This window comes from Aquarana catesbeiana, linkage group LG09, assembly GCF_042186555.1.
Source record: "Aquarana catesbeiana isolate 2022-GZ linkage group LG09, ASM4218655v1, whole genome shotgun sequence".
Lineage (NCBI taxonomy): Eukaryota > Metazoa > Chordata > Amphibia > Anura > Ranidae > Aquarana > Aquarana catesbeiana.
This window is the reverse complement of record NC_133332.1, coordinates 250,684,422-250,701,516: the sequence shown is the minus strand read 5'-3', so window position 1 is coordinate 250,701,516 and position 17,095 is coordinate 250,684,422. Positions and strand designations below refer to the sequence as shown.

The 17,095-nt window shown below is 43.9% G+C and overlaps 1 protein-coding gene across 3 annotated transcripts in view; it reads right to left on the bottom strand.

The window, feature by feature from the left end:
- LOC141108500 (dual specificity protein phosphatase 6-like) overlaps window positions 1-17,095 on the bottom strand; it is a 192,574-nt gene that overhangs the window by 17,301 nt on the left and 158,178 nt on the right. For all 3 annotated transcript variants that reach the window (XM_073600166.1, XM_073600165.1, XM_073600164.1), the window contains one exon: window positions 7,372-7,815. In XM_073600166.1, the coding sequence (XP_073456267.1) occupies window positions 7,372-7,815 (444 nt within the window). The remainder of the gene's footprint in view (window positions 1-7,371; window positions 7,816-17,095) is intronic.

Here is a 17,095-nt window from a genome sequence, read left to right as displayed (position 1 = left end):
GTTCAGTAAATACCCGAGGACTATTTGCAAAGGGTTGTCAGTAGAGGTGAAGTTAATTGATCTGAGATTCGTGCAAACTTGCCATGAAAATTGTGCAATATACAATGAATCATGTAATTCCTGAATCCAGTCAACCAGTATTCCATACCTCCCAACTTTCTGACATGGGAATGAGGGACACCTATCAGTAAAAGTATGCAGGCATAGGACACACCCCATTGCCACACCCCCTTAAAGGAGAATTGTACAAAAAAAATTAGATTGGTTTAACCCACAAGTGTTTTTTTACCACTACTATTCCTTTATATTGGCTTTTGGAATTTACAAATGCAGCAATTTAGAAATCAGATGAAAGGTTTAGCTCTGGGAAACACGTTTTGATAGATAAAAAGTGCATTTTATATACATCTATAGAGATCAGACCAAGATGAGGGACAGAGGGAAATTGCTCCAAATCAGGAACAGTCCCTCAAAATCAGGGACAGTTGGGAGGTTTGGTATTCATGAATTGTATAAGTCCAAGTGAATAGTATGATCTGTAAATATTCAGGAGCATCAAAGAATTGCAGTTCACTAAAAAAAAAAAGGTCAAATTTCTTCAATCTACCTGATTCACAGACTTACTTGCTCATCTTTAGGTCAATCGAGAGAGGAATGGAACAGAAGATAAGCACCTGGGTCACAATAAGGCATGCCTCTCCAACTGCCTTTTTTTCTTCTATGAATACAAGTGGCATTTATGAGACAGCTTTGTATATATAGCTCCTTGTCTAGCTTTTTGTAAAACGCTTTGCATAGGCCTGTCATGTAGATAACGATATGACCATCTATGATATCCAAGACAGACATCCAAGGACCTCTATTGTCACTGAAGAATCTCTGAAAATGGAGACTTTTTAAAATTAGTATGTGGTGTGTGTGTGTGTGTGTGGGGGGGGGTTAAATCTCCTAAACATTCATTAAAATCAGGGTCAGGACTAGGGAGGGGGGCAGCTGCCCTGGGAGCATTGTCTTTATGTGTTGGCGGGGTTCCACAAGGCAGCAACCTCTAGAATACATTCAACGAAGCTGACAGCCTATCTTCACTACGATGAACTTCCGTCCTCTACTGACCCTCCTGCTGCTTGGGGGCTGCCCTACCTGACAGGAGGGACCGCAGCAGAAATGTCTGCGGTCCATTTTCTGCACCATTGGCATACTTAGGGGTATGTTTTCTGCAATGAGGACTGGCACTGGGAGAGGGGTATCAGCCAGTGGAAGATGACTGCGGGCACCCACATCAGTGGGGGGGGGTGCAGTTTGGCACTGGATGACCTTGGATGTCCCGGTACTGATCGGAATAGACGTATGTACATATATGTCTGTGACATTGAGTTGGTAAAATAGTCTTTTGGAGATTGTTTCCCAAAGCCAACCAGCTTTAGAAAACAATCTCCAGTAGTTCTTTGGGGTCGCCTACATTGGGAAGGGGGGTGCAAGGTGAGGAGGTTTGGACTCCCCCTTGTGTACTGGATGACCTTGTCCCAACACTGATTAGAATACGCAAATGTGCCTGTGATAATGATTTGGTGAAATGGTCTTTCGGAGATTGTTTTGTAAAGCTGGTTGGCTTTGAGAAACAATCTCCAAAAGTCCTTTGGGGTCACGCACACTGGGGGGCGCAGTTTAGCATCTTCACTCTTCACCCTGGTCACTGGTTGACCTAGTCCTGGCACTGATTATAATAAACGTGTACATATGTGCCTGTGACAATGAGTTGGTGAAATGGCCATTCAGAGATTGTTTCCCAAAGCCAACCAGATTTAGAAAAGAATCTCCAGAAGTCCTTTGGGGTCACCTACATTGGGGGGGGGGGGTTGGTGCAGTTTGGCCTCCTCACCTTGAGCACTGGATGATCTTGTCCCAGCACTGATTAAAATACACACATGTACATATGTGCCTGTGACAGTGAGTCTTTCGGAGATATTTTCCAAAAGCTAACCAACTTTAGAAAACAATCTTCAGAAGTCTTTTTCACCGACCCTATATCAAATACATGTTTATGTGGTTGACACCCCTATACCAATTAAAAAAATTCCAGAGATTTTTCGGCAATGGCATAGGCACTAGGCAATACAATGGCAATGTTTTGTTCCAAGGAGAGACATAATGTATTTACTTCACCCCAAAGTCGAAAGAAGACTATTTATCATTATCCAACTGTGTGTCTTCATCAAACAACAATCCCAATAACACCACAGAGTGGAGTAATGTAAAAATAGCTCTCAGACAAAGGCAATAAGTGGCGGGGAAAAGGGAGGAGGGACATCCATTAAGGTAACCTTATCCGGGAGGCAGCTAGATGCCAGACACAAGGTCGTTCTCAAAGACAGGCACACACAAACGTGTCCTTAAGATGCCTAGATAGATAGACACAAGGATAGTTTTACTACTTTGGATTTAATGCCACTCCTATGTGACCAGTGTGATAGCTTATTTTACATCCATGCCTAGAGAAGCAGAATTTTATCAGTTATCTATTACTTTAAATATATCTGCATTGCAATATGATCTTTAGATTGTAAGCTCTTATGAGCGGTGGCCTAACCCTCTTGAGTTGTATTGTAACTGTACTGTCTCCTTTTTATTTAGTAAAAAGCTGCAGAAATTGTTGACGCCATATAAATCTTAATTTAATATTTGAAGTATCAAGCTTATTCAGCCCCTGGGGCATTATTCCCCTCACTGTCAACAACAGTGGGATATAGTTCCTGCCACTGCCGCTGACAAGGGAGCACTATTCCTCCCACTCACACCAATGATGGGGCACTGTTCTTCTCATTTTTATTGGTTGAACTAGATGGACTTTTTTTTTAACCAGACTAACTAGGTAACTCACTGACACCAACAATGGGGCCCTATTCCTTCCTCTGCCACCAATGATGGGGCATTATTACCTTTCGTAAATAACCCCCAATGTATTTTTTGTCTTGATTATAACAAAAATAAAAAAAATATGTAGAGTAACTAAAGTGGAAATAAACTGCTAAAAATCCTCACCTCTGCTCCAGCGATGCAATGTTCTCCAGCTGATATCTTTTTTTTGGGTTCTTTTGGGTGCAGGGCCATGACTGGCCAACATAGGGGGGACGTAATTACAATGCCTATGAATGGCCTGAGGGTGGATACAGAGGTGACTAAGGACAGGCTGACGTCTTCTTGATGATTATTTTAGGATACAACATCTGCCCATCCTCAGGACCACCAGGTTCTGCAACTCATACAGACGTAATGCCACCCACATCAAATCATTTCCTGCATCTATTATCTTTTGTACCACCACCCCCTCCCTTTACAATGAGCAGGGCCCTCCCATCCCTTCTGTATTGAACTGTACTGTAATTGTGCTTCCCCCCTCTACATTGTAAAGCGCTGCATAAACTGTTGGCACTATATAAATCGTGTATAATAATAATAATAATAATGTAAACGTGAGTAATACCTTCTCTTCCTGGGGGAAATCAGGAAAATCTTTGAGTGCAATAATGTTCACTACTTGTTATCGCCTTGTAATTAGTTACATAGTCAGGTTGAAAAAAGACACAAGTCCATCTAGTTAAAAAAAAAACAAAATACAATCCCATATATACACAGTCCTTCACACACAGTTGATCCAGAGGAAGGTGAAAAACCCCAGAAAAGCATGATCCAATTTGCTACAGCAGGGGAAAACATTTCTTCCTGATCCCCCAAGAGGCAATCAGATTTTCCCTGGATCAACTTTACCTATAAACGTTAGTACCCAGTTTATATTATGTATATCTAGAAAAGAATCCAGGCCTTTCTTAAAGCAATCTACTGAGCTGGCCAGAACCACCTCTGGAGGGAGTCTATTCCACATTTTCACAGCTCTTACTGTGAAGAAACCTTTCCGTATTTGGAGATGAAATCTTTTTTCCTCTAGACGTAAAGAGTGCCCCCATGTCCTCTGCGATGAACTTAAAGTGAATAACTCAACACCAAGTTCACTATATGGACTACTTATGTATTTGATCATATCCCCCCTTAATCTCCTCTTCTCAAGAGAGAATAAATTCAGTTCCTCTAATCTTTCCTCATAGCTGAGCTCCTCCATGCCTCTTATCAGTTTGGTGCCCTTGTCTGCACTTTCTCCAGTTCCCCGATATCCTTTTTGAGAACTGGTGCCCAAAACTGAACTGCATATTCCAGATAAGGTCTTACTAATGATTTGTACAGGGGCAAAATTATATCTCTCTCTGAAGTCCATACCTCTCCTAATACAAGAATGGATTTTGCTCGCTTTGGAAACCGCAGCTTGGCATTGCATGTTATTATTGCGCTTATGATCTACCAAAACCCCCAGATCCTTCTCCACTACGGATTACCCCAGTTGTACTCCCCCTAGTATGTATGGTGCATGCATATTCTTAGCCCCCAAGTGCATAACTTTACATTTATCAACATTAAACCTCATTTGCCACTTAGTTGCCCAATTGTAGAGTTGCCTTAAAGTCCCTGAGCTCACCTCTGAATTGGGGACAACCCTAAAGCTGGTCATACATTAGAGGAAGGTCTTTTGTACAGAAATGCATAAAAATCATTTGATAGATTTATGGACTCAACTAAACCCTAAAAAATTAAGTTTGACATGCCAGTGTTTTGAGTTCTAAGTTCGATTTCTAGATGCTAATGAGCATTACAATAAGTACAATCTTTCCGGAATGAAAACCACATTTTGTTTTCATTTAATTAATTAGGGAAAACATTTTGAGCCTTCTCTTTAGATGTTCATCGTCACTACGGTCATCGATTGGATCCTATTAGTTATCAGAAAATTGAGTGAAGATTCCGAAAATTGATTTTTTTTTAACATACTTCTACTGGTGTAAGACCAGCATAAAGTGGTACTAAAGGCAGAAGGTATTTTTACCTTCATGCATTCTATGCATGAAGGTAAAAAACCTCCTCTGTGCCCAAGCCCGATCCAATGATGTGCACGAGAGCCTTGGCTCTCTGGGGACTCTCCATCCTCATTGACTGAGACAGCAGTAGAAGCCATTGGCTTCAGCTGCTGTCAATCACAGCCAGTGAGCCAATGAGGAGAGATAGAGGGGTGGGGCCGAGCCATGGCTCTGTGTTTGAACAGCTAATGAACGAGCCTGCTTGGCTGCCTTCATTGCAAGCTGCTTGCTCTGGGGGCACTTATTAGGAGGGAGGTGCCAAGATCGCGGGTGGGGGACACCAGAAGAAGAGGAGGATTGGGGCTTTGGGGCTGCTCTGAGCAAAACTATTGCACAGAACAGCTAAGTATGACATTTTTGTTATTTAAAAAAACAAAAACAAAACCTTTGATATCACTTTAAAGTGGATCTTCACTGCATCTGAGCACCACAAACCAAAAACACTATTTAATTTTTAACCACTTGCTTACTGGGCACTTAAACCCCCTTGCTACCCAGACCAGTTTTCAGCTTTCAGCGCTGTCACTCTTTGAATGACAATTGCGCGGTCATACAACACTGTACCCGGGGCTTTTTTTCTCAGAGAATAGGTGCAGGAACTCCCCCTTTCTGAGTCACCCCTTGTCTTTGCCCCTACCCACCTCCGGGCACCCTCTACCTACCTCCCATTATTGCCCTTTTAGAGAATACAGAACCAAGTATAATTTTGTGGTGATAAGCAATTTGTATGGAATTTGTTAATGATAACAAGAAAAGCAGTCAAATAGATCCCCTCTAGCCAGTAACAATAAAGCCCCCTCTAGCATCAATAGATTCCCCTATTAACAATGGGCCACCCGAAACAAAATCCCCCGGCAGCAACAACAGAGCTCCTCACAGCCAGCATCAATAGTCCCCTCCCTCAACAGTAGATCTCTCCCAGCCATAACTGACCCCTTAGCGATATAAGACCCACCCCCAGCAACAATAGGTCCCCCACCAGTAAGAATAGACCCCCCCCCTGCAAAAATAGATCCCCTCCAGGTAGAATAGATCTCTCAGTAGCCAGCATCAATAGACCCTGCAGCACACCCCAGCACCTCTTACCATTACATAAAGTCAGTGGTGGAGGTGCCGGAACTGCTTTCCCCCGCGTTCCCACTGAAAAAAAGCCCTGACTGTACCCAAATGAAATTTTTATCATTTTTTTTCACACAAATAGAGCTTTCTTTTTGTGGTATTTAATCACTGCTGGGTTTTTTATTTTTTGCTAAAAAAACAAAAAAATAATTTTTTTTACAAAGTTTCAGTATCATAGTTTGTTATAAAATTTTGAAAACAGGTAATTTTTCTCCTTCATTGATGGACACTGATAAGGCGGCACTCAGAAGTGGCACTGATGGTTGGCACTAATGGGCGGCACTGAAGGGCACTGATGGGTGGCACTGATGGACACTGTTAGGCACTGGAAGGTGACACTGATGAGGCACTGATGGGCATTGATAGACGGCACTGTTCGGCGAAGGTAGGTGGCACTGTGGGCACTGGTGGGTACATATGAGACAGCCGCGGCTCTCTGTGTGAGGGACCAATGTCCCTCTTACAGTACCCGGTGATCGGCTTTTTTTTTTTTTCTCACGCTGATCTTCTGTTTACTTCACGTGATCAGTTTTCATTTGCTGACAGCTGATCACGTGGTAAGGGGCCAGAATCAGCACCTTACTCCGATATGTGAAAAAACACCCCTCCTAGCATTTCTGGCTGTGGCCATCTTGAGTAAGGGCAAATGATTCATGCAGCATTTACTTCCTGGAATCCATCTGCCCTTAGCTCAAGCATGCATGCAGGGAATTGTGCTTAGCTGAGAAAACCCCTCCTCCCCTCCTGAAGACTCCTGGGATGTATGGCAACATTTGACTAGGTAAGAAATCAGGAAGTAACTAAAGAAATTAAAAAAAAAGTTTAAAATAAGTAAATATGATATACTTTCCTATCTATTTACTAATGCTAGCGGCATGAGAATTAAAAATAATCAATGTTGATTGGGAGAGTGAATTTCCATTTTAAGTTACATTTTTTCAAAGCTTTCATTATTAAATTGCACTTTACTCTATCCTGCTAACCATCTCCTGGATGTTTATTCCAAAAAAAGTTTACTAGCAGTTTTATGACATTCTCAAGAAATGACTACCAGTGCAATCAGTTTCTGGTAGATCACACAGCATTTTCTAGGAGGACCTGGTCCTGGTGCCAGCAATGTGGCCTCCTTGGCAACTATCTACCCCAGGAATAAATGGTACCGGTTTCTTGTGTAAAGAAATGGGGTAACACTGGCATGGAGGGTCAATATAAGGAACGAGAAATCCATATAAAAGTCCTCTGCATATATATTTAACAAGCAATATTAATCATGTATTCCAGTCTTACTCACCAATGAACTCAATGGCTTCTGGGAAAAACTGAGACAAGTTCTGACTCCAGTGATCGGATATAGGGATCTGCTTGTAATGGAAGTCTCCATCCTTCTCAAAGATGTTGGGGAGATTTGGCGTGACATTTAGGATGTAACGTATACCTAGCTTGGCCAAAGTGTCCATATTCCCAGAATCCCTTGCGCTGCCCAGGTATAAGTGTGGCAGGATTTGAACGGGGAATGATGGGGGCTGGTTACGTGGACTCATGCCTTCAGAGTCCATCCCGCTCAATGGCTCCCGGTCAAGGTCAGACTCAACGTCAGAGCAGTCAGAGGCAATGGACAAACCTCCAAGTCCTAGCACCGGAGTCGGGGGCAGTGGTGAGCTACTGGCACAACTGGTGGAGTCCAGGTTGGTTTCACAATGGTGAGGAAATTCCGCCTGAAACTTGCTGAAACCACCTGTGATGACAGAAAAGAGACAACATTTGGTTGGAAGTTTTAAGAGAAATTGCATACTTGATTTGATTGCAAATCACAAATAAATTCAATAAATTAGTTTTAAAGGATAATTCCATCTTTCTGATGTTGCTTCATGTTACACCCACCCCTGTGCCATTAAATTTGCTGCTATTTCACAGCCCTGTACCCTCAAACTGCCACCCCTTACCTGAATATTGGGGTTCTTCTCCCTGCAGCATTAAGTATTTTTTTTTAATTCGGCATGGCTCCTCCCGCACAGTCATGTCATCCATGCACAGATCCATACAATGTTCTCTACAGAGCACCCCTCCAACTTTCTCCATCACCATATACACACACCTTTCATTCAGCTCTATTCAACTGCCAGAAGCAATTACTTCCAGGTATGAAGAAGCATGTGATCCAATCATGGTTTCCTTAAACTGTATGGATCCTACTATGCTCAGATTAATTTGTACCCAATAAACCAAATTTTCTCAATCTTACCCCAGAGGAACCCTTGAAATAATTTCAGGTCTCAGGGAACAGCAGTTAAAATTAAATTAAAGAATGCTACCCATATGAGAACGCCACAGCCAAAAAGATCATTGGAGTCATGCCACTGGCTTTGCCAAGTGGTGTTAGCCCTGGAACTATGCAAGAACCATCAGATGGGAGGTCACACAGCCACAGCTTAAAGTGAAACTTCACCCTAAATGGGAAGTTCTACTTTAAAGAATCCTTCACCTTGAAAGTTTGTATTTTTTTGGAAAGGGGAGGGGGAGAATGTGTACCTACTTTTGGCAGGTACCTACTCCCACTTCCGCTGGAATCTCCTAGGCGATTCCAGCGGTAGTTCTCCCTCCTTTCCTCCCTGCCCGCAACCTTTTGGAACATTTCACAGGTTTCAAGAGGCTGCCGGACCATTCACAGTGGGCAGTGGAAAGCCGCAAGGAATCACAGCCGGCTTCCCACACTAAGCTTGCCCGAAGACTGGCGAAGAACCAGCCCAGGTAAAGACGGCACTGGATCCCTGGACAGGTAAGTGTCCTTTTATTAAAAGTCAGCAGCTACAGTATTTGTAGCTGCGCTGGCTTTTCATTTTTTTTTCTGGAGATTGAGGATCATTGTACAAATCATTAGTAAGACCTCATCTGGAATATGCAGTTCAGTTTTGGGCACCAGTTCTCAAAAAGGATATCGGGGAACTGGAGAAAGTGCAGAGAAGGGCAACCAAACTGATAAGATGAATATAGGAGCTCAGCTATGAGGAAAGATTAGAAGAACTGAATTTACTCTCATTTTTGAGAAGAGGAGATTAAGGGGGGATATGATCAACATGTACAAATACATAAGTGGTCCATATAGTGAACTTGGTGTTGAGTTCACTTTAAGGTCATCACAGAGGACAAGGGGGCACTCTTTACATCTGGAGGAAAAGAGATTTAATCTCCAAATATGGAAATGTTTCTTCACAGTAAGAGCTGTGAGCCCTCGTTCACATTGGAGCGATTTGTCATGTGATTTGACAGGTCAAATCGCATGACAAGTAGCAGCCTATTGCCGGTAATGGCACTGTTCTAATCAGTGCAACGCTGACTTTGTGGCGCCACATCAATTTGCAAAAGTAGTTCCTGCACTACTTTTGACGATTTCAGGTGCGACTTTAATAGACATCTGTGCATGAAGCCGCACAGATGTCTTTCAAGTAGCACCTAAAATCGCACTGACCTGCGACTTTGAAATCCTGCTACTTCAATTGAAGTAGCAGGATTTCAAAGTAGCATCAATGTGAACCAGGGTTGAAAGTGTGGAATAGACTCCCTCAAGAGCTGGTTCTGTCCAGCTCAGTAGACTACTTTAAACACTTGCCTACTGAAAACTTTCACCCCCCCTTCGGCCCAGGCCAGTTTTGAGCTTTCAGGCTGCATTCACACCTGAGCGTTTTGTAGCTTAAAGCTTCAAGCTCCAAAACGCTGGAGTGGAAAAGTCAATGATTCTCTATGGAGATGGTTCACATCTCCACTCCAAAACGCCTGAAGCCAAACGCCTGAAGCCCAAACAAGATCTGGAGCTTTTTTTGTCGCTCAAATCGGGCAGATTTGGGCGCTTTTGGCACTTTTGTATTCCCATAGAAACGAATGGAAACACGTTTTTTGTGTGTTTCTGTGCACGTTTTTGCGTGATTTTCTGCTCAAATGAAAAAAAGTAAAAAATAAAATAGTAATATATGAATAAATAAATGTAAAAAAAAATACCCAAATAAATAAAAATCATCATAAATAAGTAAAATAAATGAATATGTAATAATATATTAATAAATAATAATTAACCTCTAACCTTATAAAATATGAAATAAATTATTATTATTATTATTATTATTATTAATAATAATAATAAAATAACAATAAACACCCAGACGCGAACAAAAAAATACATTCTTAATAATAATAATAATAATAATAATAATAATAATAATAATAATAATAATAATTTATTTTGCATTAGGGTTAGGGTGTTAAGTTATTTATTATTATTTTATTTTTTAAGGGGTAAGGGTTAAAGTTAAGGGTTAATTATTTATTGTTACTTAGTATTAATTTATTGATTTTTTTATCTATGATTTTTATTTATTTGTGTATTTATTTTGCATGTATTTATTCATTTATTATTATCTGTATAATAATAAATAAATAAAAACGGCAAAGCCCAAAAACGCTGCATACAAACATGTGAAAAAACGCCAGAAAAGCGTTCAAAGACGCTATGCTCAGGTGTGAATGCAGCCTCAGAGCTGTTGCACTTTGAATGAGAATTGCGCGATCATGCAACACAGTACCCACACAAAATTTGGATCATTTTTTTCACACAAATAGAGCTTTTATTTGGTGGTATTTAATCACCACTGGGGTTTTTATTATTTGCTAAACAAACGAAAAAAGTCCGAAACCTTTGAAAAAAATAAAACTTTTTCATAGTTTGTTATAACATTTTGCCAAACCATCCATTTCATAGAAACTTGTAAAAAATGCGCTACGAGCGCCTGAAGACAGAAGGCCCAAGACACACTAGGCGCCCGAGAAGAATGTGCCGTAACAGGGAAAGCAGGAACCCGATTCCTGATAGAATAGCCCAGAGTCATCATCTGTCTGATCCATCCAGAAGAAGGTCACAGAAGAAGTAGACAGCCCCTTTCTTGGCCTGTCCGTAAGTACAGAGAGCCTGACCTCCAAAAGACTCAGTTGCTGGCAAATACAACCGAATCCCCCGAACCACATCCTGGGCAGATAAGGCAAATTCCTTGGGATGTGTTGCCAGAGACACAAGAAAGGAAACACAATGTCCTTGTTCAAATGAAAACCCAGGGGCGAACTATAGAAAAGGGTGAAGCACCGCCTAAACCTGGGTGAGGTGAACGAGAAGATAACGCCACCATTATCGACACCCTGTGAGCAGAGGTAAAGGCCACCAAGAGGCCACCTTCCGAGACAGAGTAAGCAGTGGAATCTCCTGATATTTTGAGAGAGAGTGTGGCTCCTGGAGAACCGAAAACACCAAGTTAAGATCCTGCGGCGGTAGAAGAAAACGGCAGTGGTGGAAACGGACGTCTAACCCCTTGAATAAAGGTAGGCACCAGGGAGTGCGAGACCAGGGGATGTTGAAGACTACCACCCAGGCTGACACCTGGCCCTCGATGGTACTCGAGGCGCATTCCTGCTCAGCCCCCCGTAAATGGGGGTCGGAATTGGAGCCACCTAGAAAGAACAAGGATGAATGCCCAGTGATTCACACCAGGATATATGCACTCTCCACATCCTGAGGTTAAAACCTCCTAAAAGATGGATTCACTAGTCAACAGTGTTGGAACTGCCGCACCTGGCTCAACACAGCCAGGCCGTTAAAACTAGTGACTCTAAGACAGGATGGAAGAACGGCCCTGGGACCATAGATCCTTCCTGAGAGGCAGTTGACAAGGAATGCCGGTGACCAGGTGCACCCAGTCAGCGTACCCAGACTGACTGGACCCATCCGGGGATAACAGAATGACCAGAACCCCCACAGCCATGATCCTGCGTAAAAGCCACAACAGAAGCTGGAGAGGAGGAAAGGCATAGAGAAACATCACTGGCCCCATGGGCCACCAGAGCTGCCAGAGCAACCCATGACCTTACCAGAAACCTTGGTACCATCCAGATGAACCAGGACACCAAGAGAACTACCCCATGAGTGTCCCAGCGGGAACAAACCCGAAGAATACATGACCCGGTGAACGGCCCATCCGTAGTCCAACCCTCGCCAACTGAGGTATCCGCCTGTCAGCATTCCACTCCTGGAATGCATACACCTGAAAAGGGCCGGACAAAACGTTTTACTCACCGGGGGAATACTAGCAACAGCCAGGGCTGCCACAGCCTATTTGACCCGCCCTGGCGAAGGGCATAAGCCATCGTGGTTGCCTTGTCCGACTAGAACCGTACTGGGAGTCCCTGAAGTTGAACCGTCCATGATCAAGACCTAGCCTGATCGCTCGAAGTTCCAGGATATTACCTGGTAGTCCTGATTCCACCAGCGTACAATGACCCAGAGCAGAGCTCAGTCCCAGGACATCCTACCTATCCAACTGGCATTGGTGGTCACCCTGTTTAATACAAGGGGAGAAAGGATTTATCCCGCCGAAGAACCAGACAGCGAGCCACCAGACCAGGGAACCTTGGCTTCCTAACTCAGCCGAATCTGATTGTCCCGAGACCTCGTGCATTTGTCTCATGCCCGGATCTCCCCGAAGGAAGCTTGAACACCCACATGCAAGTCTACAGAGGGCCTACCTGCCGGACAGAAAAATAAAAAACGCAACGTGCAACTTCTGGAGTTTGTCCAAGAGAAGAGAACACGCTGGCCAGAGCTGAAGCTCGGGCTCAGATAATCCGACGTTCTAGAAGGGCCCAAGCAGACTTCAGATAGTATAGATGCCTACTGAAATCAGTCAAGGTCTGTATAGAAACTACATTGCCCCTTGGGGTACTCGAGGAGTGGCAGAAGAAGATCGTGCTGGTCAGCCAGGACCGCAAACACCCACTGATGCCACCACGCCCAATCCGGGGCCAACACCTCGCAAATACCCAAGGAGTGGTAGCCAGACTATGAGCTGATCATGCGCCCCACCCCCAGCAAAACGGAGGAAGTGCTGGAGTCGGGCACATAACAGAATGCGTAAACAAGCATTCGTGATGTTGATAGAAACCAAAAGATCCCCTTCTGTACCCACACAAGGCAGGTCAGGGCCTTAAACTGTTCCTGACACGGGAACCGTGACAACCACACTCTGCAGCATCGGAGCTTGCACATCTCCCCTGCGGAGAACAGCAAGCGGTCCAGCAGTAGACGCCCATTGGAAGTATTGACATCCAGGGTAGCCCTAAAAACACCTGTCTAAGCACCACTGAGGAGACTTTAGAAACTCAGCAACCAGTGGAATTACGGCCAAGAGGCGTAGCTGACATACTGCAGTGCCTAGACCATAGGTCCGGCAATGCAGCAAAGGCAGGGGCATTCCCAAATGGGTACCTCACAGCAAGCGTTTTTTGTTTGTTTTTGTTTTTTTTAACACAAATGCACTCTAGACCCTCCCAGTCTTCAAGGGCAATTTTGTCAAGATCAGAAGAAAAAGGGAACACTTTTGCCGCTAAAGACAGCTTATGAGGTATCGGCTTTCCGCCGCAGCCATCGCTGCATCCCCCATCTTGAAAGGTTACTGCACAGATGTAATAAGTGTGATAACCAGCGCCCTACTGCAGTCATCCTCACTCCCTGACAAGATAGGGAGCGTGGCCACCACCCCGCAAGGTGGGCCATGTCTTTAGAGACAGAGGGGGTAGGGGAGGGCAGGGGTGCCATATACTAGGCTATATGCCTAAGCGCTTCCCCAAAAAACACAGAGGGAGGGGGCCACCAACTGGAACCCCCCCACCCAAGGTCCACATATGGGATGTCGACCAAGGCCCCCACAAAACAGAGCCCCTCACAGGGGACGCAGACCAGGGGCCCCTCACAGGGGCAAATACCGGGGCCCCTCACAGGGGGCATAAACCAGGGCCCCTCACAGGGGGCGAAAACCGGGGCCTCTCACAGGGGACAAATACTGGGGGCCTTCACAGGGGAAAATACCGGGGCCCCCACAGGGGGCAAGAGCGGTAGGCCGCAAAGCCACGGCCTAAATTTTCGGCCGCGGGCCGCGAGAGAGATCCCCCATCTGGTAGGCCGCAAAGCCAAAAAAATCGAGGAAAAAGAGAAAATAACAAACAACAAAAAAAATCCCAGGACTAGAGATCCCAGCAGGGAACTAGGTCCTTATTCCTGACTAGGCAGAAAAAAACTGAATACCTAGAGCAGGGAGGGGGTTATATACTGACAGAGGACAGCCTATGGGCGTAGCCAGGGGTTGTTTTTTTGTTCTGCCTAGTCCTACTCCTGCAGAGATGATATAACCCTACCGTTCTGAATGAAGAAGGCTGTGTCTGTCAATGAACGAATGAGAAATGTAATTTTTCTCGTTCACTGATGAGGCTGCACTGATGAGGAGGCACTGATGGGCACTGATTGCCAGCACTGGTGGGCAATGTTGGGACTGCACTCATAATAAGTGCCCTGATTATCAGTGTACAGGCCCCTTTTAGAGAAGCCAGTTATCCGCTCTCTTCTCCTCTCCTCTCCTCATGCTGTCAGCATGAGGAAAGGAATGCCAATGATCGACTTCTATTTACATCCGTGATCAGCTGTGATTGGACACAGCTGATCACGTCGTAAAGAGACGCTGTTTGGCTCTTTACCTCAATCCCTGTAGCAGGCACTGTCACGGGAGGCTGTCATATAACGGCCTCCCAGAACCAGCCATCTGCGCTCTGGTCGTCATTCGGCTATAGCGTGATCGGCAAATGGTTAAAAAAAAGCCTGGATTCTTTCCAAAATGTATATAATATAACTGGATACTAACATTTATAGGTAAATCTGATCCAGGGAATGTCTGATTGCCTCTCGGGGGATCAGTAGGGAAGTTTTTTTCTCCCTGCTGGAGCAAATTGGATCATGCTTTGCTGGGGTTTTTTTGCCTTCCTCTGGATCAACTGTGGGTATAGGATTGTGAATATGGGAATGTATGATATTATTTTTTTCCCTTTTATTGGTTGAACTAGATGGACTTGTGTCTTTTTTTTCCAACCAGACTAACTATGTAAGGATCCTCTTTAAATACATCCCACCCGGCCAATAGCAAAATGATGGCTGCAACGAGGATCAGTTATCCTGACTGGGCGTCATATTATGTCCAGCGGGATAAGACACTCGTGCGGCCCCCTGGGACAGACGGCACGGCGATCGGTGTTGCTCTGACACACAGCATCTCCGAATCTAGGTAAAGAGCCTATGACGTAGGCTCTTTACCACGTGATCAGCTGTGTCCAATCATAGCTGATCACATGGTAACCAGGAAGTGCTGTTTATCAGCTTCCCTCGATTCGCGCTGACAAGGCGTGGGTAGGGGAGAGCCGATCTCCTGACAGGGGGGTCTGCGCTGATAGTCAGCGCATTGATTATCAGTGCAGACCCATCAGTGATGGCCATCAGTACCCCACCAGTGATGTCCACCAGTGATGGCCATCAGTACCCCACCAGTGATGCCCACCAGTGATGCCAGTAATGCCAATCAGTGTCACCTGTAAAGAAAAGAGGTCTAGCCCGTAACCTACACAAACGGTTAATAGATGGAAATAAATACTGGTAATGAGAGCAGCTCGTTGTAAGTGAAAAACCATATGTGATATAAAATGAATAAATTAATTTGAACCGCGCTTCTCTGTGATATGTGTCAAAATGATTATCAGAATATTGGTTAGCAACACACTTAATCATAAGTACTACAATAAAGTGCAAGTTCATAATTCAAGTGCATGTTCCAAAAAACATTTAGCCAAATGCATATAACGTGTCCATAGTAGTGATGGTAGAAAAAAAATCAAATCAAAAAGTAATAACAGAAAATATTATTGATGTCCACATAAATTTGTGTAAATTTGTGACCCCTGATGACGTCAGAATGTGCTGACGAAACGCGCAGGGTGCCTTGAGCGTGATACGTCACTTCTGCCCCTTGCAAGGCAGCTGGAGCGCAAACGGCGGTTCCAACACGAGTTTGTTTGTATCGTATGCTGCAATGGATACTTTGCCTTTTTAACCTTTTTAAATAAATTGTGACAAACGTCACTATGGGAGTCCTTTTCTTCCTTTCATTATCCCACTTATCCCATTATGTTTGGACATTTGATGGCACGATTCGAGATTGGGAGAATTCCTTTGCTGGTTTGATCCTTCTGCGCTTTTGACTACCTGTAATGGGTGTCATAGAGTTCTGGTGAGTAGGATGTTTGGTAGGTGTTGGTGGTGGAAGATACAGTCACTCCTAGTCGTTAACACCAGGATTAAGAAGATTTATATACACAAATTTATGTGGACATCAATAATATTTTTTGTTTTTACATTTTGATTTGATTTTTTTTTTTACCATCACTACTATGGACACTTTATATGCATTTGGCTAAATGTTTTTTTGGAACATGCACTCTAATTATGCACTTGCACTTTTTATTGTAGTACTTATGATTAAGTGTATTGCTAACTAATATTCTGATAATCATTTCCACATAGTGCCACCTGTGCCCACATGTGAAGCCAATCAGTGCCCATCAGTAATGCCAGTCAGTGCCGTTCAGTAATGCCCTTCAGTGCCTCCTCATCAGTGCTGCCTATCAGTGCCATCTATCATTGCCCATCAGTAATGCCAGTCAGTGCCGTTCAGTAATGCCCTTCAGTGCCTCCTCATCAGTGCTGCCTACCAGTGCCATCTATCATTGCCCATCAGTAATGCCAGTCAGTGCCGTTCAGTAATGCCCTTCAGTGCCTCCTCATCAGTGCTGCCTACCAGTGCCATCTATCATTGCCCATCAGTGCCTATCAGTGCCACCTATCAGTGCCCATCAATGCTGCATATCAGTGACTCCTCATCAGTGCCGCCTCATCAGCGCACATCAGTGAAGGAGAAAACTTACTTATTTACAAAATTTTATAACAGAAACAAAGAAAAACATTTTTTTTTCAACATTTTCAGTCTTTTTTTATTTGTAGCGCAAAAAATAAAAAAGCCAGTGGTGATCACATACCACCAAAAGAATTCTCTATTTGGGTACAATTGTCATTCAAAGTGCGACATTTTTAATCTGGCAAGTCCCAG